At 38.0% G+C, this 26,229-nt stretch overlaps 1 protein-coding gene across 2 annotated transcripts in view; it reads left to right on the top strand.

Annotated features, from left to right (window-relative positions):
- Window positions 1-842: 842 nt before the first annotated feature.
- The window catches only part of HMGCLL1 (3-hydroxy-3-methylglutaryl-CoA lyase like 1), a 175,473-nt gene continuing 150,086 nt past the window's right edge, over window positions 843-26,229 (top strand). Inside the window, exon 1 of one of the 2 annotated variants that reach the window (XM_031038022.2) lies at window positions 843-1,402. In XM_031038022.2, coding sequence (XP_030893882.2) covers window positions 1,295-1,402 — 108 coding nt within the window. In that variant the 5' untranslated portion in view covers window positions 843-1,294. The remainder of the gene's footprint in view (window positions 1,403-26,229) is intronic. The other variant, XM_006728131.3, reaches the window with a different exon arrangement.

Below are 26,229 nucleotides of genomic sequence, written 5' to 3'. Positions count from 1 at the left end.
TTCATCTGGTTGTACAACATCAGCCAGCTTCTGATTTCTGTTTGCTGCAGCAACCAGTAGAACTGACTGGTATGCCTGGCCATGAACACTTGGCTGCACAAGACTGGTCTTTGTTTTTTGTTTTTTTTTAAGATTTTATTTATTTATTTGAGAGCACAAGCAGAGGGCAGCCCAAGGCAGAGGGAGAAGCAGGCTCCCCGCTGAGCAAGGAGCTAAGAATTCACGAATACACTGTTGATGGTATGGAAGGTAATACCACTACACACTTTTGTTGTTGTATAACAATGGCCATGAAATCCGTGGCTAGCACTCAATCCCAGGACCCTGGGATCATGACCAGAGCCGAAGCCAGACGCTTAAACCACTGAGCCACCCAGATGTCCCAAGACTGTTCTTGATGAATGTCTATTCAGTTGCAAGCTGCTGAACCCACTCTGAAAAGTTTTAGAGTGGGTCCAGGTGATGTACCTGTGCCTGTGAAGGAGAGGAGGTAAGGAAACGGTCTGTTCCAGGACCATCCCTTCCACACCAAAGATTACTCCTACTCTAATATCCTAAGGATTTATGTAGCATTTTTAGTTCCAATGAATTTAGCCTTTAGGGCTTCAACAGTTTTGAGCCATGCATCTCTTAAGCAACTTCATTCCAGTTCAGTGCTTAACTTGTAGTACCAACTTAATGACAATTTACTGACTTATCTGTGACATCTCCCCCAATGTAGTACTTTGTATATTTTCTTCTTTATTAGGCTGTGTTTTAAGCTTGCAAATGAGCTCAACATATTTTAAAATCGAGCTTACTGTTGTCAAGCACAAACTCAAGTGAGTTCGATGCTGGACAAATCTACATTAAGCATGAAAGTCTGCAGCTGGAAATGAGCAAACTCACCGGCACTAAAACGCATGCGCCCTTCCCTTTATTTACACCCTTTCTCTTAGGATCTGAACCAGGTGAGAAGTCGGTAAGTGGGGCGTGTGCAGAGAGCCCCGCAAGCTCAGCGCAGTAAGGAAAATGAGCCACAGCTGAACATCCTTGGGCTCAGTTCCTTTTCTTCTCGGTTCCGGCTGCTGCGGACGTCCGCCGCAGGTGCCTCCCGCACTCCCTGCCCCGGGCGCCGCCGCGAGTGTGGCCCACTCCCCACCATCTCGGCGCCGACGCAGTGCGCGGAGCAGGGCTGGTGCTCGCCGCCCGTGGCCCGGAGGGGCGCGCTCTGGGCTGGCGCGGCTCGCTCCGCATCCCTCTCCTCCCGGCTCCTGGCGCCCTCCTATCTCCGTCTGCAGTCCCAGGCCCTGCCATGGGGAATGTGCCATCTGCGGTGAAGCACTGCCTCAGCTACCAGCAGCTTCTCCGGGAGCATCTCTGGACCGGGGATTCAGTGGCTGGGGCACTCGACCCTGCGCAGGTACCACCTCGCGGCCCAGGGTGTCCCCACCCTTTTGCACACAGCCGGCTGGTCTCTCTCCCTGTTGTGTCACCGCCGCACCGCAGGGCCCTCCCTGCAGCAGTTCCGTCTTGTTAGGCCTCACCTCCTAAAAGGTTCCCCATCATCTCTGTGCTGTGAACATGTAGACCCGCCTCTATAGCTCAGACCCAGCAAAGTCCCTACCTGTGGCCTTTTGCGGGACGCCTAAAGGAAACTGCTTCTTCTCTGTTTTCCCCTTGGAGGGGCTGCATTATAGAATATGCGTATCTCTTGGCTTTCCGCCAGGGATAGTGCCTTTATTTTCAGTTCCTTCCCTGTACCGTGTAACAAAGGGGACAATGTGTGGCAGAAAGAGGAATGAAGCCAACATATACGGCTAGGAAAACATCGTAGGGTGAAATTATCTAGCATATCATTAATTATCCCTAATGTATTTATGCTTCAACACGCTTGAATAAGCTTGAAAAAGATTGTAAATAACAGCAATTTCAAACCAAAATTGATGCCCCTGTGATTCCTGAATGCTTTAAGACAATAGGCAACTTAATTGGATCCACGTGTTTGCAGCTTAATGCATTCTCAAACAAATGTCAGGTAAATGAAAAAAGAAATTTGCTTTTCCTTTAAAAGAGCTCAAAATTTAAAATTTCACCAAGTAGTAACAGTGACGATTGTTATGTGAATGTTAAAGTGTGGAAAAATGAAGGGGCAGTATAAGGGTTTCACTCTTTTTTGATTTTTTTTGCTGGATGCAAAAATGTTTATCCCTGATTCATCTTGTGAACAGCATAATAACTTGGGTTAATTATAATATTTCAGTGGGTAAACATAATTTGACTATGTGGCTTTAAATCAGCTCTTCTAATACTAGGTATCCATTTTTTCCTGTAGTTTTACATTTAGTATATTCTCAGCTTAGTGTATCAGTATGTGAAATTGTGATCTTAGTTCTACAAATAGGAATTCAGCATTTGTGGATTCTTTCAAAACCAATCAGAAGATACATTGCTCCTCATTACTTAAAAGATGGTCATGGTCATCTGGCTTGAAGCCTGTTGCTGAAAATGCACGAGAGGGAAAGATTCTTCTCATATATTCGCATGTCTATTTAATTTTTCTGCATTCTAATTTGATTTTTTGCTATTATAACTTTGCTTTTATAACTTTTTTTTAACTTTCATATTCAGTCTGTTAGAGAATCAGGAATCCTCTTTTCTTCCATAACTCTGAGACTTTACGTGATGTTTGTTGCTGTGTTAACATTGTATTTCTCTCCCTCATGTTCTGGTTTTGTGAGCTGTGGGGGCAGTGATGGAGACTAGACTGCTACCTGAGGCTGTCTACTTTGCCCTGTTAAGAAGTGGAAGCGGGTCGTCAAAAATGACAAGGAGTGTGAGAAACAGCTATACCTTCACTAAATAGTGACTTCTTCCCCTGACTTCTTTGCCTGGGAAACTCTTACTCATTTTTCAAACACAGCTTAAATGTTACTTCCTTTAACCAACTCTTTGCTCCACCCAGAGTTAATGCCCCATTTCTGTGCTTCCATGGCATTTTATGCATCATTCTGTTTCAGTCCCACTCGTTGAATTGTAGTTTTTTATATCTTGCCTTATTTGAACTCCGCACCATTGACATCTGACACTTGACTCATTGAAATTGATCTTCCTTGGCATCTGTTTAATAACACCTGTAACTGCTTTAAGCCCTACGGAGTCTCTGGTTCCTTGGTCTGGCACCAGACGGACGCAGTGGCCTATCGCTGTCTGGTAAATGACCAGGTTCCTCATGACTTTGTATCCACACTCACGGTTTTAGTTACTGTTTATATATTTGTGTTCTCCAGATTTATATTCCTATCTCCTTCTTAGGCTCCAGTCCTGATGTTCAGCTGCTCACTGGACATAATCACTTGGATATTTCAAAAGCAATTCAAACTCAACATTTCCAAAATTGGATTCACATTCTCCTTCCTTCAACCCCAGACCTTCTCCAGTATTTGCTATCTCAGGAAACCATCACAATCTGTTCGGTTCTATACGCCACAAGGCAAGAGCTCTTCATTTTCATTTCCCCACATCCAAAGTATCACTAAGTTCTGCAATTTTACCTCTTAAATTTCTCTCAAATCCATCTTTTTTTTCCAACTTTACTCCTACTATCAATTTTAAAATGGCATTTTCTCTCATGGACTACTAGATGATTGCAGTCCTTCTTCAACACCCATGTAGCCAGTTGGGAGATGTTCTCTATTTCAAATGGAATCCTGCTGACCCCCCGTTTTATAGCCTTGTATGCATTTCTCTTATTTTTAGGAATGAATACCAAAATTTTCAATGTGTCTCTGAAGCTTTCCCTGTTATTTGCATTGCATCTCTCTGCAACATCATCTTAAGGTATTCTCTTGTTCTTGCCACTGTGGCCCTCTTTGAATTCTTAATAATGTTTCCTCTGGAGCCATGGTCTTTGTTTTCCCCTCTGCTGGGAAGACTATTTTTAACGAATTAACTTCTGTTCAGCCTTCAGATCTTAAATGTTACCTTCTCATGAACTCTTTCCCAGACTCTTAAGGCAAGCAGCTCTTGTTATCTTATATGGCTCAGTACACAGTTCACTATATATAATATGAATTACCTATTTTTGTGATTATTTGCTGTCTAGTTCCCTACCAGAGTCTAGGCATCATAAAAGTAAGAGAAACACCCGCCATTCTCAGCAACTAACAGAATGTCTGGTTAGTCTTTCACGGCCAGTAAATACTTAATGAACAAATGAGTGAATGTTTATCTCCTGCTTATGGGGACCATGAAATTCTTCATAGCACTTGCCAAATCAGTGATTTGTACATTGTGGTACAATGATAAATATTCGTTAAGTGAATGCTAATGTGATGATAATGAATACTTGATGTCAGTACAGTTTGATCTTAGTGATAGAAGATGGATATTATTCCTGTTGGTGTCTTACCTTTTCATCTCACAGGAGTTAGGCTTTGAGCGAGAAGAGCTGAAAATGGATTCTGGGGTGTGTTGATGAGACAGCACAGTGCTTAACAAATCACTGTAAAATCTGGCAGAATCATGAGCAGGACCTCTGGAATTTGAAACAATTTGGTAACTGTTGGGACAGATAGAATATTCTATTTTGAAAGAATCCTGTGCTAGGCAATAGAAGATTGGAAACCTAGATCTTTTTCGGCTACCAATTCATCCTGTGAGTTTGTGCAGGCAATATCCTGGCTAGATCTTAAAATTTCAGTTTACATGTGAGAGATAATAATATATCCCTGATAAATTATTAGGATGAAAAATAAATACTGGGTGTGTGTATGTGTAAAAACAGACACACATACATTTGAAGTTTAACAATTTATTATCCAATACAAAATAGGTCAGTGTGAATAAAAGGTTTATTGTACCACAGCTCCACAAATTAAATTTTTGAGTCTCTAATTTTTTGCTAATGACACTGATTTTGCAGAAGATTCCTTTCAGAGACCAGGAGGTGAAAATTGATCATCCTATGGTTCAAGCTATCTTTTCAGGCCTGCTTTATTTTCTGTTTGTCTCTGTTAAAATTGGTATGAAGAAGCTGGCTTAATTGGTGTATTTCAAGGTTTTGATTAAATGTAAGGTACTGGTAAAGCAATTCCTTTCTGATTTGCAAGTGCTGCTAAAGCAGTAGCTACATTTTTTTCATATATTAATACCCTGTGTAACAATAAATTTCTCCAGGGCCTAAATTCTAATACAAGCAATATTTGAAATGCAGTAGATGTATAAAAGCAAAATTGTAGATTATGTGACATTGAACTTATAGTTATTGTACATTATATCCTGAATCCTTTAAGTTATATTTGCTCTCAGCAAAAATTATGATTCAAAGAAAGTATTTGGTATTAAAAGTTCTCAGGAATCTAACCTAAATATGTTTCTGCATAAATTCAATCCGAGGATAATGTGACTGTATGCTTTTTAGTTTGTAGCTATGCAGTTGTTAGTACATTTACTAAATACTTTAGGATGACTGGAGAGGAATTTTCAGAAAAGAATCAAGGCACCATCCCACTGTTTTTTTTATTTGTCTCAAGTGTTCTTTTTCCCTTTTCCTCCTATTATGCTTTCCCCCCCCTTTTTCTCCTTTTATAGCTTCTTTTGAGTGACCTATTTTTAGTCATTTTCCTCCGCCAGAGCCTAATTATATACTTTTTTTACTATACTCTTTGTTGCTATGTATAAGATGTCAACACATGACCTGGACTTATTAAAATATATAAATTGGTATCTTTGCAACTTATTAAACATGCAAATATAGTATTTTAGCTCCATTACTGACTTCTGCTTTTCATATTTTGTTGTATATGTTAATTTTATATTTGTCTATATGTATATAGTTGATACACATTTTATATTTAGAATAGATTTCTTTCCTTTGGTCTTCCTTCCTTCCTTCATCTCCATTTTTCCATCTGAAATTATTTTCCTTCGGCTAGAAGTAGTTTTTTCCCTACATTCTTTAGTAAAAATCTGATGATTTTTTTCATTTTTGTTTGAAATTACATTTATTTTGATAAATGATGTACATAATTGTAAGTTAATACTGACCATGAATATATAGTCCACATAAAGAATTAACCAACTGAGCCACCCAGGCGCCCCCACATAAAGAATTAAAATGCATGACAACAGTACAAAATGTAGATTTCTCAAGAGATGTAATGGAAGCCAGAGATAATGAAATGAACTTTTAGGCTTATTTTTGCTTCTTTGATGATAATGAGTCTTCTCATTGTCTTTGGTTTTTCACAGTATGACTATGATGTGTCTAGATTTAATTTTCTTTGCATTTGCCAGTGGTTTGTAGCATTTTTTGGATCTATGGCTCCATGCTTTATTGGCTTTCATAGGTTTTAGAAAATTTTCAACCATTTCTCAAGTATTGCTCTGTTTCTTTTTTAATCCCTCCACTTGGGCTTATCATTTGAAAAATCTTAGAACTTTCCCTGTGCTCCATCTAGTTCTTACACTCATTTTTGTCTTTTTCACCTTTTTTTCTCCATGTTCAGTCTGAATATTTTCTTCTCACTTGTATTCCATTTCACTAATTCTCTCTTCAGTTGTAATTTGCTGTTAATCTAATGTATTGAGTTTAATTTTATATTTTTGAGTTGATGCATTTCTATGTTGTTTTTCAAAACAACTTTTTTGTTCTTTGCCACAATTTTCCATCTTGTCATGAATTCTTGAGTATTTATCAGTGTTATTTTTAAGTTCTATGATAACTCCAATATTTGGATCTCTAGTGGGTCTTATTTATTTATGTATCTTTCCTCTTGGAATGCTTACCGATCTTTGTGTGTTAGACACCTGAAATGAAAATTATAGACCTAACTTGAGACCCCTCAAATTATCCTTCTCCAGAAAGGGTTCTTTTTTTCCCCCCCTATTTACCTACTTCCCCTTGTTTGCCCTCCCTGCCCCACCTACACCTCTGGCAACAATCTGTTCTCTGTATCTATGAGTTTGCTTTTTTTAGATTCCACATATAAATGATACCTCACTGTATTTGTCTTTCTCTGCCTGACTTATTTTGTTGAGCATAATGCCCTTAATGTCTATCCATCTTGTCACAAATGACAGGATTTTTTTTATTTTAAAGCTAAAAAATATGCCTCTATATATCTACTGTATCTTATTCATTCATCTGTTGATGGACACTAATGTTGGCTATTGTAAATGATGGTGCAGTGAACATGGGGGTGCAGGTACTTTTTAAATATAGTGATTTCCTTTGGATACTTAGAAGTGGAATTGCTGGATCATATGGCAGTTCTATTTTTAATTTTTGGAGGACCCTCCATACTGTTTTCCAAGGGGCTGCACCAATTTATGTTCCCACCAATGATACAGGAGGCATCTCCCCTCCCCCCACACCATCCTTCACAACACTTATTTCTTGGATTTTTTAAAGTAGCTGTTCTAATAGTTGTGAGATGCAGAAAGGATTATCTTTAGCTTTTAGCAAATAGTATAAGGATAGCTTACCTTAAGCCAATCAGATGCTTAGCTGATTTGAGTCTGGGCCTACTTTACTTGTGAGGATTTGCCTTTTTCTCTTCACCCTTTCATTTTGTCACTGTTCAGGGGTTCTAACTGAAAAGCCTAGAGTGTTTACCAGGGTATCCCCTAGCTGGGACCTAAAATCAAAGTATTTTCTCCTCAGCCTCTAAGACTTCTAGAAGCTCTGATGATCTTCTCAACTGCTACTATTGAATTGGCAAATATTTCAAGAGGAAGTCATGATCAGTGTTGGTCTTACCACTTTGTTTTTCTTCTGCGTATATATTTGGTATATTGGCCACTTAAGTACTCACTACCTTGGCAACTCTCTGAGGCTATCAAACAAGTGTTTTCATTAATATTTTGTCCAGATTTTCTGGTTGTTCTCAGAAAATCACTCTGAACAAGCTAGTTGAAATACTAACAATATAAGAGGGAAAATGTAAGAAAACAAAACAATTATGCAATGTAATTGGAGTTGTAAAAATATATTAATTTACCATATTACAAAAATTTTGAGGTAGTTACGTTCCAGATAGTATACAAACTGTTTAGAGTAACTATTTATCTTCCCAGCTTTATGAGATATAATTAACATATAGCATTGTATAAGTTTAAGGTGTACAGATTTGATACACTTACATATTGCACAATGATTACCACCTTAGCATTAGCTAGCATCTGAGTCCCATAACAGAATTTACAATTTCCTTTTTGGGGTAAGAAAATATAATACCTACATCCTTAGCAACTTTCAAGTATATAATGCAGTATTATTAACTATAATCACTATGCTATACATTAGATTTCCAGAACTTATTTGTCTTACAGCTGGAAGTTTGTATAGAATAACAATTTAAAACTCAAAAAAGGAATTCAAAGATTGGCTTTTTTATGAGAAACTAATACTTCATGGAAAAACAGACTATTCCAATGGTTTTCACTATAAATAAGAATTATGAAAGAAGAGATTTTAAAAATAAGTAAAATTATGCTCAACTTCAATATCTGGCTTTAGAGGAGCAATATACTATTTACTCCTTCTGTGTGACATAGTTCAGTAGAGTTTGTTGAATGAATCAATGAATGATTAAATGGATAGTCCCTTTATGGTATTTTGTGTCTATTGATAAAAGTTTATCTCAAATCTTTTGATTTTTTTTTTTTTTTTATTGACATAGAGTTGGTAAACAAATTTTATTGTCATTAACCTTTTCTTTTTAATCTTTTTCATTGCCTTATTTCATTCCTGGTTAATTCTTTCTCTTTCTTTGTTGATTCCTAAGCCTTGGTAGAAATCAACATATTTTATCAGTTGATTTGAAAAGTATTTTGTAGGTTTGCAGATCCTCTCTTCTATATGTGTATGTTTGTATCTTTGAGCATATGTATGACGTGCTAACAACTGATTTCTATTTTTTGAAAAAAATCCTGCATTTCTGTTTTCTGAATTAACATTTTAATTTTCTTTATTTGAATATTTAGCTCATGTAATTTTAGTCATCTTAAAAATGCCTTAAGACAGTTCACGTCCATTTCTCTGTCATTTTGCTTTAAATTGTGTCTCTTATAAGCTGAGCTGCTTATCTGATTGTCTCTATCCTTAATTAGGTGAATTTACCTTTAATTACATGTGATTATGTGTGACTCTTGATATGTTTATCCTATTTTCTGCCATATCTGTCAGCCTCACTCACCACTTTATATTTCTTATCTTTGAGGCTACTTATACTTTTTTGGTGTTCTTATTTTATATTTAAATTAATATGCTTGTTTGGAACAAAAGATGTATTTCACAGAGTGAACTCCTTCATATTGAGGAAAATGTCTGTTTCATTACTATTACACCATGGGTCCTCGGATAGCATGTTACCAGGTATATTGCCGTTCCCGAGACTCTCTTTGTTAACCTAAGATATCTCAAAGGTAGGTGGAAGTAGAGTTCCAAAGACTTGTAGTACTGATGAAGCCTAAGATTTTAGTCACGGGCACAACAAAATTAGAAAGTTGAAAATATTTGTGGTCAGAATCGTAATAAGAGAGTAGTCACAAGCAGTAATAAGCCCTTCGTATGACCATGTGAATTAATGGCTCAACTAAAGTAAAATCCAGCAAATTTCAGTGGAAATCAAATATTGGATAGAAGGTTCACCAGGACATTGAGTAAACTGCAGAATAATGTCAAAATTGGGGAGTAAGAAAACAATGGCAAACTAAGTTCTAATGGCTTCGGTATATAAGGGATACAAGTCCTCAAAAAGGGCTAAAGGGCCGTATGGCCAAATCACATGGATCTCAAAGGAATAGGAGTTTTCATACAAATAAAGAGTGACAGTTTTCAGGAAGTAATAGAAACTGCAGATACCATCCATACTTCTGGTCACTAAGCAAGGTCTAGAAAACTAAGCAGTCTCTACATGAGAGGGTTACTGGGTAGGTGCTTTCTATAAGGGTGATCAAGTCTTTATTTAAGGCCATAAGATGATGGGAATGTTCAGTAAAGAGGTTGTGAACGTGGTGGAGCTTTTTACTACAGAGCTGAGTTTCCAGATAGAAAAAGAAAGAACTTGAGTCTTCACATAACAAGAAAGGCCTAGAACTACATGGGGTTCTACAGAGGAAATAGATGGTTGTTGAGAATAATATATGGGAAAATGACTAAAGAAAACAGGATTGTGAAATAAGGTGGGTTACCTTGTGTTTGATCCTCAACAGTCTTGTGATGGATGTGGTTCTCTTTGGGTATCTCCACATCAGCCAAGTCCTGGATTTATTGCATTTCAAGAGAGTTGTCCTCCCTCGAGCATGGAGACTCCAAATCTTGGAGTCCCCTCTAATTTGAATTGACTGATATATGCGTTTGGGGAAAAAAAAAAAAAAAAAACTCTTTGTCAAGGTTGTTTACATGTTGATTCCCAACTAGTGAATGGTGAGACCAAGAGCAGAAACCCTGATGGTTGTGGCTTGGTCTCTGTACAGTTGGGAAGAATGCTCCCATGTATACTTCATCCCATGCATACTGCATCTAAGATGCAGCCTTTTTATTCCTTTTTCATATTTTACTTTTTAATCAATTAAGACACATTATTTTGTATGAGTTTTCTTTTCAGAGTACTTTCATAGTTCTAGAGCTACCGCTGTGGAGTGTTCAATATGTGCTAGGTCCTGCCTAACTGCTTTCTGTACAAAACCTCATTTAATGCTCCCAACAATCCACTTTATAAACTGAATATTTGGGATGCAGAAAGGTGAAATAATTTGTTCATGGTCCCCAGCTAATGACTAGCAGAGCTCGGAATGAAATTCAGGCAGCTCTAGTTTCAGAGCCCTCTATTATTACTACTAAATCGGTGTTTCCTCGACTTTTCCGGTGATAAGATTTACCCTGAGGTGTTTATTAAATGTACCAGAAATTCTTATTCAGTAGCTCTGAGATGGAGCCAAACTATCACTGTTTTTACTTTTGTTTTGTTTGATTTTTGAAAATCATGTGCTGGGTGAGACTGCCACCCCTCCCCGCCATATCTGCTTTCAGAGGGTCTGCTGTCATATCATGTTTTTTTCTAATCTGTCTTTCCAGAGCTCCTGGCCGCTGTCCAGGAAAGACTCCTATGAGTTTCAACTTCCCTTCTGTCCTCTTTGAGGTTGAGACTAGAGTTCTGCCTGGAATAGAATTGCATTGGATACAAAAGGAAAAACAACTTGGTTTCCAATAAATTTCCTGTTCCCTTCAATCTCCAATACTTTCTGTCCTTGGATTTCTGTTGGCTCCTGTATTTCTTGCTTTCTCTTATTCCAGCTGGCTTTCACATCCTTCCCTCCCCCCACTCTATGTTCTTGTTTTTTTCATTAGCTGTGAGCTCCTCCAAGTCTTCTGGCTTTCTTTATGCTTATTCACTCTGTGCTGTAACTTTCCCTGACCCTTTCTTCTCTCCTTGATTCTCCCTTTCCAAGTTTAGCTTTTATTTTTGTTTCTTTTTATTTTTCCTCCTCAACTAAGGGGCTAGACTGTGCAGAACCATGACTTTATGGAACAGATAATAGTAAAAGAGCTAAAGCAGAATCGTGTATTTGGGGAATATTATTTTTAACAGAAATTCTGATTTGAAAGTGATTGTCCAGCCTGCTTGAAGCCCTAATAATAAAAGCAGCATATAGATAGATTCCCAGTTTCCTCCTGCCAGTCTCTCTATTGTTAGTCTAAGTGGGAGATGCAAATGGGCTGTTTCACAGGTGAGCAGAATTTAACCTCTGGAAATTTTTTGTTTGGTCTAGACTACACTGAAAAGATAAGTACATAGAAATGCTTTAAGCAGGACTTGCACTCTTTATTTGTATACTTAGCTGCCACCGGCACCCAGATTATCTTCCTGTGCCGGTGGAGGTTTGATTTTGTTATCCTTGGTGGATAGTTACATGGGGATGCTTTAATGAGCACAGTTCTCAACAACCATCCGGGATATTTCTGAACGTTGGCATATTTTCAACACTATAGACCCTAATCCTTACTACTCGACAGACAGGAGTTAAGTCTTTAAATTACCAGAAATTTGCCATCTTCCCCTTTGGATGATCTTCCTTTTCTAAGTGATCAGAATTCATTCCTAAGGGAACACTGAGGTGTTGTTGCATTTCTTCTACATCTGACCAATTTGGGGCCAATTTTTATGTTCTTTTCTTTGGAAAATAATACTGGTTGGCAGATCTTGTTCCCAAAACATGCATTCTAAAATCAGACTTCATATGAAGAGACTTTTATGTGAAGATAATTTAGAAAACTATTCAAGTTTATAGATGTTTATATTTTTTAGACTTTCCTCATTTATATGAAAGCCTAGTAATAATGTAAAGGAAAGCAAAGTAGTGGGAAGGCTCTCTGAAAAATATAAAATGTAAACAAAAACTACTTTCTACATAAGTGATGAAGGGACCAGAGCTGTGCATTACAAACATGATTTTGATAAGAGGAGCTGATACTTCCTTCCCTGGTTTAGAGAGCGGAAGGGCTGAGCTCCAGCTCTCGGATGCTGGCAAGGTGCTAAGGACCCTGGTGGGCAAGAAAGGGAGATAGAAGCACTAGAGCTTCCATCCCAACAGCACTATTCAGGCCATGTGTTCATTTTTCATTGCTGTCTCCCGAAAGCACATTTCTTCATCCTGCTTTTTATTTGAATCCTGCTTTTTCCTGCATTCCTTGATTGAAACTCAGTTACAAACACAAGCCTGCAAATAGGTTCTAATGCAGTGCAGGGTGAATCCATGAGGATGATAATAGTCTTTGTGTTGGAGGTAGATTGGACGTCAAATGGGATTTGCATAGATAGAAGGCATTTCGGGTCAGAATAAGATGATTGAACATTTATGGGCAGACTTAATGTAATAAAGTCATGGAGAGTTATCCATTTAGTTAGGAATATTTCTGTGTCTGAGTATATGCATATCAACCTACATCTGGATCCTCTATCTGGTCTATTGTCTCTTATAGGGAAAAAGAATTTAAAGGCCCCAATCTTAAAAATTGCCTTACTAGTTTTTTTCATGTTTGATTTGAAAATGGATGCTTATGTTTTGCAAGTGGTGAATCTTATGAGTATTTGGCTTATGTTCACCTCTCCCTCTGCCAGCCCCAATCCCTGTATAGTGCTTAGTGGGCCCATCTTCCACTTAGAAGTAGAGTTCCCCATCAAATATTTTTGAATAGATGGAAGTATCTCTATATTAAATACACAATATTTTTAGTGTGAGACTGAGATCTTAGAGATGAAACTATATTTGATTCTCCTTTCTGTTATCCAGGAGACCTAAATACTCAGATCTTTTTAATATGTTTCTGGAACTAAATCGTTTCTACGTGTTAAATACAGCAAACTTCAGGTGCTTTCTGCCAAATTAACGGACTTTGTGATTGGCACAAGTAATATCAAAAATAGTACTTTTGGGGGCACCTGGGTGGCTCAGTCGTTAGACGTCTGCCTTTGGCTCAGGTCATGATCCCAGGGTCCTGGGATTGAGTCCCGCATCGGGCTCCCTGCTCAGCTGGAAGCCTGCTTCTCCCTCTCCCACTCCCCCTGCTTGTGTTCCCTCTTCGCTGTGTCTCTCTCTGTCAAATAAATAAAAATGAAATCTTTAAAAAAAAAAAAAAAAAGTACAGGACTTTATGGCAAGCCTTTTGGCTTTTACTTAGTAAATGAAGTGTTATCTAAAATCACAGTCAGGGGGACGCCTGGGTGGCTCAGTCGGTTAAGCGTCTGCCTTCAGCTCAGGTCATGATCCCAGGGTCCTGGGATCGAGTCCCACATCAGGCTCCCTGCTCAGCAGGAAGCCTGCTTCTCCCTCTCCCACTCCCCCTGCTTGTGTTCCTTCTCTCGCTTTGTCTCTGTCAATAAATAATAAAATCTTAAAAAAAAAATAGTACTTTTGTAGAGTTAGTAGTTTTAGCTGTGCTATATTATTTTTCACATTGGACAGTAATGTAGATTTTTAAATCCAGGTGCTAACTTTTTTTTTTTCTTTCCTGGCTATGAAGGTAGAATCTAGCTTTTCATTCACTTTCCATATCTCTGTTTTTACTGAGTTAATTCACACGGTGTACAATATGCATCTTCTCAGATCTCCGTTTTATGGGAGAAGGAGTAGACACACTGAGGGGTATAATGATACCCTAAGGGTGAGGCAGCTTCTCTATTGCAGTGTCTCAGCCACGGTCTCTGGTTTTGGATTCAGTGTTTGGGCTGAATATCCCACTGATAGTAAGCGCATCAAATGTCACCTTACGCTCGTTAACTTTCCAAGTCACGCTTCCCTGGATTTGTGAAGTAGGGAAATGCAGATGTCAGGAAACTTTGACTACATAAAAACGCCTTTAATACAAGTTTCACTCTATGAAATCAGCATTTCATAAAGTCGTCTTGGTGAACTTTATTAACAAGCAATGGGATCTAGGAAGCTTGGCAAACAAGGAGGCAGGGAACCCTAAAGAGAACATGTCTGTCAGACATCTTTCCTTCTGGGGCTTCCTTCCAAATGTTTTTGGATCTTGAAGGAAGTGGGGTGGCTCTGTGCCACTGCTTTCATACATCTGTAACCCACTGAGCGTACGGAGTCTGGCATTCCCTTTCTAAATTCTTTCCTCAATCTGTATTTATTTCACTGTGAAATAGAAGCTGATCATATAGGTTAATGTTGAAGTCCAAATATGAATCTTATTTTACTTAGACACAATTTCTACTTCCTGGGAATTTTGATTTAAGGACTGAGAATTCTCAGATTTTTAAAAATGCGATGGCACTGTTCAAATCTTGCATTTTATAGAACGCTGTGGACCTGGTCAAACAAAAGCTGAGGGCAATCTGGAGTTCTGTCTGCCTAGGTTTTAGGGCTGTGTTTAAAAGACATTCTCAAGACCTGTGGAGAAACAGATGTAGTTATTCAGAGTTTCACTCACGAATGTCTGCTATCACTTAGTCCCCATTCCCATATGACACGATTTTAATATTTAATGTAATTCTGCTAAATGTATGCTCTAGAAAATATTGAAAGAAAAACTTGAGCTAAAGGAGATGGAACACAAACCTCTGTAAGTACTCCTCTCTAGAGAGCTAGATCTCTTAAATACCTATTTGCTCTTTAAAAAATGTATACAGATATTGACCTTTTGGTGAGAAAGGAATAGTGATAACTTGTTAAACAGAACGTCAATCATTTGTCTTAATAAAAGATTATTATTTAGGGACAATAGTATTATTTTAGCATACCTGCTCTAGATTTCCAACTGACTTACCAAATGGGACAAATGAAAGAATACAGGAGATATAAAATGCTACATAAACTGTTAATAGAGTATTATTAACAGGAGTTTGGGAAATCACACAGCATCAGTATTTCTTTTTTTTTTTTTAAACATTTTATTTATTTAGTTGACAGCACGAGCAGAGCAGGGAGAGCGGGAGAAGCCAACTCCCGGATGTGGGGCTGGATCCCGGGACCCTGGCATCATAACCTCAGCCGAAGGCAGACGCTTAACGGACGGAGCCACCCAGGCACCCCTCACACAGCATCAGTATTAGCAACCCCGCTACCAGATGGTGAACTTATTCCAGTGACTTTGCTAAGGGCTTTATTTAACTTCTGAACTCCTAGATTTGCATAAAGAAGATCCCGTTATGCTCACTTTTTTTTTTTTTTAAAGATTTTATTTATTTATTTGACAGAGACATAGTGAGAGCAGGAACACAAGCAGCGGGAGTGGGAGTGGGAGAGGGAGAGCAGGCTTCCCGCCGAGCAGGGAGCCCGATGTGGGACTCGATCCCAGGACCCTGGGACCAGGACCCGAGCCGAAGGCAGATGCTTAACGACTGAGCCACCCAGGCGCCCCCGTTATGCTCACTTTTAATAAGAGGAAACGAAGGCTCAGAGAGTTAATAAAAATCTCTGTAGGCCACATAACTAGTAGAGGCCCTGGACTTGAACCTGTAACAGTTTCCAAAGCCCGTATTTCTTATGCTATATCCTATCAGTCTGTTGACCAGTATGAACGTCAGCTGTTTTGTACTCACTTATTGTAACTTCATTTAACATAATTATTAAGGTTCTAGATTAATTTATCACTTTAAGGAGGGAAACTGCGGTCGGTTACAAATGACGGGATGATACAGCTCACCTTCCCTCATTAGTTCATTCTGAGACTCAACATTTAAAATCTGAGGTGGAAGAGCCTGAATGAATCCTTATTTCAGACAGAAGTTATTCAGACTCTTTAAAATGATGCCATTGTTCTTGAATCTTTGATAACCATCCCCTTTCGCTCTGTACCCAACAGCAGCTCTTCTTTTACGCCTGTACTCAGGGAAATGGTTTTATAGGATATTTCTGAGAAATATGGCCTTTCTTAGTTTTTCAGTAAGTAGCTTAAACTTGGGGCAAGTACAGTTGACTTAAAGTCCTACCAAAAAGGTCAGATTTATATAAAATGCATTGTATTCATACCAAGTACTATGTTTGTAGACTTCACACACCAATTGAAAGTTCCTGGCTAAGTAAGTTCTGTTGGAAAAATTTGTTTCCTTCAACCACTGCATCTTTATTCTGTTTTCTAAGAGGTCATCGAAAACCATAGTGTGTAGAGTAAAACCACACTATGATACGATAAATGGAACAAAAAAAGAAAAACTCAGTCCCATAAAATGTGCTGAAGTGCTATTGTGAGGTTAATAAAAATCTATATATTTTTTTAAGATTTTATTTATTTGAGACAGAGAGCAGGAGAGGGGGAGGGTCAGAGGGAGAAGCAGACCGCCTGCCGAGCAGGGAGGCCGATGCGGGACTCGATCCCGGGACTCCAGGATCATGACCTGAGCCGAAGGCAGTCGCTTAACCAACTGAGCCACCCAGGCGCCCCAATAAAAATCTTTATTAAGACCTGGCTTGTTTGAAGCATAGAAAACAAGAATTTGCTGCTTGACACTGAAGGTCAAAAAATAAAGATGATGAAACAAATTGTATATAATCGATCATCGAATAAAAAAGGTAATGGGTGAGAAAGAAAGAATAATCACATAATCACAAGGCAGTTGTTCTAGCCCTACAATGTGTCCCTAAGAGAAAAACTTCAAGGTGTTTCCATTTGAGAAATGAGGAGCTCAGGAACCAGTCACATTATGACTGAACATTTGAGTTGAATTTATACTGTCACAGATGTGCTTTCATGTGGCTTTGCTGTCCTTCCATTTCTGCTCAACATTTCTAAAAAACAATGCCAAAGTAGGGAAAGTTGAGGTGGTCTGTTGTGTCTTTCTTCCTTTCTTCTTGCCACTGGGGCTGACTTTGTTCCTTGAGAGAGCATCAGGCTCTGAGGCTGCAGGATCCACCTTTGAGGAAGCCACAAGCCTTACGATTTTTGATGCCTCTTTTCTTTTACTAATAAAGGCAAAAGCAAGAGAGGACCAGCAGCTTCTTTATAAACTATTGAGAAAGGAAAATAAAAATGATTCTTGCCATTATTTTTGTATGAACTCCTGTTTAACTAGTTTTGATGAAACCACGGGCAAAACTTTGTATCAGATTAACTAATTACCAAACTACATGTAATAACTTTTTGTTTTCTGATTGCTAACGTCATTGGAGACCTTATCTATTAACCAATAGGGATAGGAGAAACTGAATGCTAAGAGCTCTTTTAGAAAGTTTGAAATATTTATTTATTTATTTATTTATTTGACAGAGAGAGATAGCGAGAGCAGGAACACAAGCAGGGGGAGTGGGAGAGGGAGAAGCAGGCTTCCCGAGGAGCAGGGAGCCCGATGCGGGACTTGATCCCAGGAACTTGGGATCATGACCTGAGCCGAAGGCAGATGCTTAACGACTGAGCCACCCAGGCACCCGAAAGTTTGAAATATTTAAAAAGGACTGAGACACACTAGACAATAGATATATCCTTAATTCCTAGGAAGGAAACCTACATGTGAAAAATTAAATGTGTGCCTAATCATTAGTAAAATATACAATTCTCATAGATGGTAAAGACCACAGGAGTTCAAAACCAGGAAAAACTGAGCATATTCTTACATTGTTATTGTATTGCTGTTGTGGCAGAGTATAATTATATTTGGTCTGTAGGGTATAGGTTTTATTTTTCACATTTGGCTCTCACACCCCTGATGATTTATTAGTTATAATTAAACATTTGAGTACTTTCCAAGTGCCAGTACATTTTAGTTGCTCTAATTTTCATGAAGACCAATATCCATAGCTCAGGAGCTTGTTCCTGTGAATGTTTATCATGTAAAGACATATATACCTACTTACTGAAAATCACCCCATCCATGTTCAAACATGTTTGTGAGTTTATGAATGTACATCTCCATGTATGTAGGTTTAGGTCTATGAATATATGTAAGTTCATATTACTGTTGGGTAAATGGTAGTATATCAAAGCATGGTTTTTGGAGTCAGAACACTCAGGGGAAAATGATGAGCTGGGCAAAGAGAGATTAGGACCTGGAGCAATTGAGGGCATTGTGTATGGGATTGATAGAAGAAAAACAGAGCGACCACTGAAAAGTGGGCATCCAGGAGAAGACATCAATTAGTATAGAATCTTCCACAGTGCCTCTCGTTTATCCTACCTGCCTTGTAATTGATTGCTTGGCTTATTCTGCTGACATCTTTGAGTGTCCTTGAGACTTCAGTATATTATCTCAAACCTTCAAATAACCACTATTAGTTATTACATCTGGTATTATGTCACTTTGGACAGTAGGACCTACTCTTGCCACACCAAACCTGTGTAAGTCAGCCATTGATGTTCCAACTTTCTCCCTCTACAAGGACTGAAAAGAGGCCCTAGAGACCAGATGGCCTGGTAGGGGGGGCAGCAGATCTTGAGGCCTTTGCTGAACAACCGTCTCCCATTCTCTCAAGCTATTCAGCATTAACATAATGACTCTCTGTTCCTTTTAGTGTGCTCTAATATACATGGATGTTACCAATATTGGTATTTCAAATACCACTGAAAATTTAATAAGAGGTAGAAAAATATTTAAATGACTTGCAAACTTTATAAAGAGAGTTTGTAGAATTGTTTGAGATTCGTGTTACAGTTTAAAATTTCATCCATTAATTACTCTAACATATGCTGAGAAGACCGATTTGGAATGGTCCCGATGAGGAAAGATAAATCATTTTCACTTAGACATAAAATAATGGTATTTGAAAGGAAGGAGTTAGGAAGCTATGGAATTAGGATGGATATTAATATAAAGATTGTGATTTTTTAATTTTTATATTATATTGGAAGAGGGATTTTTTTAAAAGATTTTATTTATTTATTTGAGAGAGAGAATGGGAGAGAGAGAGAGAGAGCATGAGAGGGGGAGGGTCAGAGGGAGAAGCAGACTCCCTGCCGAGCAGGGAGCCCGATGCGGGACTCGATCCCGGGACTCCAGGATCACGACCTGAGCCGAAGGCAGTCGCTTAACCAACTGAGCCATCCAGGCGCCCCTGGAAGAGGGATTTTATTGATTTTATAGTTGATGGTGATGGGCACTTAAGCACAGTCATATAGATTTTCTTTTAAGTTGGCTTAAACTAGACCCATGGTTCTCAGATTATGTCCTTGCCTCAACAGCATCATCACTATCTGTGAGCTGGTTAGAAATGCAAATTCATGGATCCAGCCTGACCTAGAGAATAATGATCTCTGGAGATGGGCCCAAGAAATTGTGTTTTCATAAGCTCTACAGGGGATTCACATGCACGTTAAAATTTGAGAAATACTGATCTAAAGGAATTGCTGATGACTAAAGGCCATTATGATCTATACAGGAAGCAGCTGGGATGAGGCTTGAGGTTTGTCTCAGGCTTGTAGGGACCTTATTTCCAAAAAAGAATCTCCATTAACTGAGGTTGTAAAACAAATAAGATGCAAGTTTTAAAAATGATTTTATAAGAATACAGTATAACTATATTCAAAGTTATTAATATGAGAGTTCCAATCAATAATTTTAATAAATATTGAATGCTTTTAGTTTAGAAGAAGCAGTGTCCCAAATAAATTGAATAGATAATGCTGCTGAAATGAACTATTTATGTATAGAATAAAGTTAAATTTTATTGAGCAACCTGATAAATTTTGCTAGAGATTAGGTTTCCAAATAGAAGCTTGGTTCGCTTAGCTGGAAGGTATAAAGTCTAATTAGTCATTGCATGTAACCTGTTTATTAATTGTTCCTCTGAGGGGAAATTGAAAGTCAGCCTTTATGGTTTATTTTTTAATGGACACTGAAAAAAAGAACATTGATTTATTGCCTAAAATGGCTGATAAAGTTTGCATCCAACTTTAGCAGAACTGTGCAAAATTTTTTTCTTTGTTTTGATGTTTCAGTCTGCAGATGTTAGCTGTTTTTGTGAGGAAATAATGGTGTTAGCTATGAGTTTTCTTGGAAAGAAAGAGCTTAAAAGCTTTAGAGTGCTGTATTCAGAGTCGGCACAGCCAGAGGAACATGGCTGGAATGTTAGGTGAAGCCCATGGGGAGTCCTTCCACAGCAGCATCTGGAAGGAAACAATCAGTGACTGGAGGGTTTACTTTTCAGGCAAGTGATTAAGAAGTGATTAAATGAAGGTGTTAGGATGTGAGGAAGGGAAGGAAGCACTGAAGGTGTATATGCAATATGGAACAGAGGGATTATGGAGAAGATTTAACAGAATGAATTGTAGATCACAGCTGAACTTATATAAAAAAAAAAAGCTGGAATTGGAATTTGGACAGAAAAGCTTATAGGTATCAAATGAAACAGAACATGAGAGTCACATAATACAGAACATACTGGAACATATTTTCTTGGAATAGTAAAGGACAGTGATGATGTCTAGTTATTCAGAGCCACTGGAAATCATTTCTTAGAGTTGGAAAGATATCCCACATTATACCTTTATAGTTTTACTCTAATTATATTGGCCCTACTTTAAAGTCCTAAGAAAGCTCTGGGGTTTGTAAATAGAAATCCAAGGCTTTGATCAAGTGAGTGGTTGTGATTTAGCAGTTTGATACCACCTTGTTCATAATACATAATGACAGTGTTGCTTTAAATTGCTTTCCACAGAAATTTATTTTTACTCTTCTTGTAAATGATCATATCTTCCTTCCCGTTTCTCTTGCTTAGTGACTATTTTCTACTCCAAACTGTGAATGAATGAATGAATGAATGAATGAGTGGTTGAATATATGGAATATATGGGCTGGTCTGTTAGTTAAATAAAAAAAAAATTTTCATACATAAATAATTTTATACATAAGGGAGCCTCACTAAAACATGAGAAGCTCAAGGATAGTCAAGCAATTGAGGCTTATATGCCATCCCGAACCAAGGAGAAAGGGAGTAAGCATCTGGGGCTTCAAAGAAGAGAAAGACAATTGATAGGAAGAGCAAAAGTTTGGTAAATGTTTGTCATGCCACACAGACAGTAGGATACAGAGAGGAATTTGGACAAACAGGCTCTGGGGAGCTTCCCCTAGCTTACCACACCTGCCCTATAATTCTTGTAGTTATCTCTGGTGTTAGCTCTCTTCTTCCTGGACCAGGCTCTGAATCTAAATTCTTAGAGGCAGTTAATGGGGAGGTAAAAAAGCTTTCTGAGTCTTTTGGGCCTTGACAGGCTTCAGCTCAAAATAATCTACATGTCAAAGTGACACATTTTGGGGAGACTTCTTCTGAACCCCCTTCAGTCCCACCTATAAAGCTTCGCCAAGAAGTTTGACAGTCCAGAAGCTGAGTTGTTAGATTGCTCCATTTCACTGAACCTGTCTCCTTAGTCCTGAGAATAGGTATGTTCAGTTAAACAGTTGTCTCATTTCAGGGGATGGTGATGCAGGTGGACCCCCAAAGTTAAGTTTATGGTACAATCAGGTTTTTAATAAGAGACATTTCTATGGAAACAAAGGAAAAAAATGGTTAGTGATTGGACAGACTATAATCCCAGTTTCTGAGTTCTGAAGGCAGCTAGTTGAGAAAATTTCTAGATGTCTGGCTTGAAGCATCTTCAGGTGGAGTGAGGGCAGGCAGAGGAAATCTGATAGATAATCCTGGTTTGTAGTTTGAATGTCTCTGGTGATCTTTCTAGGTGGTCACTCAGCAACTGGCATGAAGATTGTTTATACATGAACTATTGTGATTTCTCTGAAGTTCATAGCAAATTGTCCAACTCTAGCTTGCATGGCTTAGGGAAAAGGGCAAATTTAGTTCTCAGTGATTTCAAGTCAGAAAGATAGGAGCGGGCACCTGGGTGGCTCAGTTGGTTAAGCGACTGCCTTCGGCTCAGGTCATGATCCTGGAGTCCCAGGATCGAGTCCCGCATCAGGCTCCCTGCTCAGCGGGGAATCTGCTCCCTCTGGCCCTCCCCCTCTCATGTGCGCGCTCTCTCTCTCTCAAATAAATAAAATCTTAAAAAAAAAATAGAAGAAAAGTGTAAGTTTGGAGAATTGTAGCCAAATATTGGAGAAAAAAACTGGAGGAATTCAGGGTCTAGTCCAATTTATAGGTAGAAAACAAAATCTCAAAGACAATTAACAGCACTAGAATTTGATATCCACAAAGGTATATGTTACTACAATGTAATAATTCTCTATAATCATCCCTATTTTTATTAAAGTAATTTATTAAACAGACTAATTTGTTCACAGATTAAGTCTAGTTTCAATAAATGTGGCCTGATTATTTATAGAATTAAAGCAAAAATAGTGATTGTTCACCTAGGCTCTTTTAAATCTGCTTTGTTGGAACTTTTTGTTTTTTGAGAAAGAGAACATGAAGGAGGGGCATAGGGAGAGAGAATCTTAAGCAGGCTCCATTCCCAAGGTGGGGCTCGATCTCATGACCCTGAGATCATGACCTGAGCCAAAATCAAGAGTTGGTCGCTCAACTGATTGAGTTGCTTAGGTGCCCCTACTTTCGCTGGAACTTTTTATAAAAAAAGCTCAGATTGAATTTTTAAAAGCCTCTTGAGGCAAGGAGGTCAAGCCAATGACTTGCTGTCAGACTTCACCAGCAACACCTATAGATTCAGGTTAATACTTCTCTTCTTGAGGTCTCCCAAATATGCTGAGGTTTCTATACCTGCCAGAAAGTGACCTTATTCACCTGGTAAGGCTGCCAGGAACCCTGTAAGCAAGTTGCCAAGTTGATTTTTTTTTTTTTTTCCAAGGGGTTTTATTAGCTCCATAGAGTCAACCTTAGTTCCTTAAAGGTGTCTGGTTATATCTGAGTCTATGCACATTATTCTCCAAATATGATATTCCACTCAAAACCTTGGTAACATAACCATTGTTTCCAATTGTGTCCTGTTACAAGGTGAACAGATTCTTACTGAACTTAGGCAAATAAGTGTATTGCCATGAAAATAAGAATACTCCCAGAGAGTTTTTAAATTCTGGGGGGATCAGGTAGGGAGAAAAAGATAAATGTTTAATCTTTGCTCTTAAAAATACATTCTGCTAAATTGCTGTGAGTCACAGCTCAGGAGGACGAGTTTTCCTGTGTTTGGAAAACACATGATTAAAGAGCCATTAATATTTTAAACAAAAAGTCCATAAAAATTAAAATTCTCTACCTCAGTTCATCAGGCTTCTATAATGAATTCTTTTAATTTTGATCTTTTGTTAGCAGTGTTATGAAGCCATCAGTCCCCCTCCCCCCACCCCCCACTTTGGAGTTCTGTAATTGCTTACTTCAGTGGTATGATCTGAAACTTATCAGAAAACTGTACTCTAGAGTACTTACAAAATCCTTTCCATAAATTTCTTCGAAATTGAAACACTTGTGGATACTTTGTAAAAACATCAAAGTAAAACAATAACTGTCTGTAAATGACAAAGGCTTAAAAATAGCGATTACTAAAGGTCAGATAAGAGTTCATTATAATGCAGTTGACAAGGAATTTGGTTATTATGTGACATACAATATATTAAGATAATTGGAATTACAAGTGATAACATTGTATTAGGACATATCAGATTTCTAGGAATGTTACTTACAATTTCTGGAATACTTATCATATATACCTACAAAGACAACATAAAGAAGGTTTAGTATTCTTTTTTTGACAATGGTTCCCATGTCATTTAATATATCAAGTAAGTTTAATTAGTTTAACTTTTTTTTTTTAATTTAAGGAGAGAGAACAACTCTTTTGAGATGTTCCAAGGACCCTCTAAAAAATCCCAAAGTTGGTTCAAGGTCAAAGATTTCATTTAGAACTTGATTTTGGGGAAATTTGTCAAAAATATCAAAAGGTTTTACAACCACCAAAGGGGATCATAGGTCACTATGAAACAATACTTAGTTATCTATTTAGCCATAAGGACAAAGACTTCAAAGGCAAATACAGAACATTAAATACTTGCAAAAAAAAAAAAAAAACCAAAAACCCACAAAACAGCTCTTTTAATAGAGAAAACTCAGTTTTCTTGAGTAATCAAAGACTTGATAAAGTTATTTTTACAAGACAAATTGCCAAATTTTTGTTTTCTAGGCATATTAAAAGGTAAAGAAGAACCTTTTATAATCTCTTATCAAGGTTAAACCAGTAGTTCAAGAAAACTTTGTCCTTTTAGTAGATGAAAGAAAATTAAGTCTCAGTTTTACAGAAGTATACTGTTGATGATAAAGCTTATTTTTTTAAAGTACTTAAAGTAACAATTCAATTTTAGCTGCTTGATTACACAAGGTAAAATATAGACAGTCATGAACATACAGACAAACACAGACCTCATAGTTTCCATTCTAAAATTTTAACCATGAGATGGGTATTTGTGCAGAAGGCACATGAGGTGATTTTTTTTTTTAAATTTTCCTAAGGTTCAAATAACCTTTCCCCTTTTCTTTTGATTAAAAAAAAAAAATACCTTTCTGAAGTTTATTTTAAAGTGATGACCTAATTAAGAATTCCCAGGGAAGGTGGGGTAATACATTTACATTTCAAAGGCACAGTGAAAGAATGCAAGTTTCTCTTAAAAGGACTCTTATTCCCTTAAGGCCAGAATTTTTACAATACTTAGAAGCCTTTTGAGATAAATAGGGGTGATTTTGGGAGTAGTGAAAAGGATAAGTGGCCTTTGTGTTGTTCCTGGAGTTGCATTTCTGGTTTTGCAAAGATTTTTAAGATAAGGCAGTTGCTTTAATTCCTCAAAGAACTGGTATGTACTCTGGATGATAAAGGACTGACCTATCTATCCACCTACATTGGAATGTTTTCCTTTTTCTCTGGACACATTTAGCTTAGAGCAGAAGGTCTAAAAAAATCCTATTAGGCTATGGATATCAGCTTCCAATGTAGCCAAGATTTCTATCACAGAGCTATTAAATCCTTTCAAATATCTTGTCATGTTTCAGCTGGGACAAACAGTATATATTTCTGGCAGTATTAAACAACTCTGTGGACTCAAGAGGTGTCCTCAAGGAAGCTGCAAAGGATAACTTCACAAGATCTGGCATCATTCATAAAGATAACCAAAAGGAAGAACTGACAACCTGCATGGTCCAGGCAGATGGAAAGCCAAGGCAGATCTCGGGGCACAAGATGAGACAAGAAAGCGATACCAATCCCTGGAGGAGAAAGGATCAATACCCAATGGGTCTGGGTTTGGAAAGGAAAGGATGTCAAATTTTATTTTCCTCTCTTGACTGGGCCTTACAGACAGAGAGGCAAGAGAGCTGAATCTGGCAAGAATCTTTGCTCTTGGCTGGCTTCTGCCAGTTTTCCTAAGGTCCCCTCTGCAGACTCCAGTATCTGCCAGAATTTGGCAAGATTTTTCATTAATTTTAATTTTAATTCCCTTAGCTATTTAAGGGAATAATGTAGCAATTTACCAGAAAATTCCCCAGAGTCTCGTCAACCCCAGGGAGGTTAGGAAAGTCTGTATAAAACATTCAACAACTCTCCTTTCTGAGCACACAATTCAACCTTAGACCAATTCACTGTAGGGTGAAAAACTACTATTGCTTCCATTAGCCCCCTGAACGTTGGCCTCAAGCTGATCTATTTCCTGATTATTTGCAGGAGGGTCTGGGAATTGGCAGAGGAGATACGGTAGTTTTTAATAAGGTATTTTTTAAGAAGAATTAACGTTGGGTGTGGACCTTAATTTTTGTTATAAGTCTAATTTATGTTCTTCTATCTTGTTAAGAGAGTCCCTAAGGCTAGCCATTATAATCTTTTGTGTTCTCTTTTTAATTTGGTCTTTCCATAGGTACCAA

The sequence above is a fragment of the Leptonychotes weddellii genome, chromosome 8 (assembly GCF_054177405.1).
Source record: "Leptonychotes weddellii isolate Sample4059 chromosome 8, ASM5417740v2, whole genome shotgun sequence".
In the NCBI taxonomy this organism is placed as follows: domain Eukaryota; kingdom Metazoa; phylum Chordata; class Mammalia; order Carnivora; family Phocidae; genus Leptonychotes; species Leptonychotes weddellii.
Note: the sequence above shows the minus strand (reverse complement) of the source record. Positions and strands in the feature narration are given on the sequence as shown.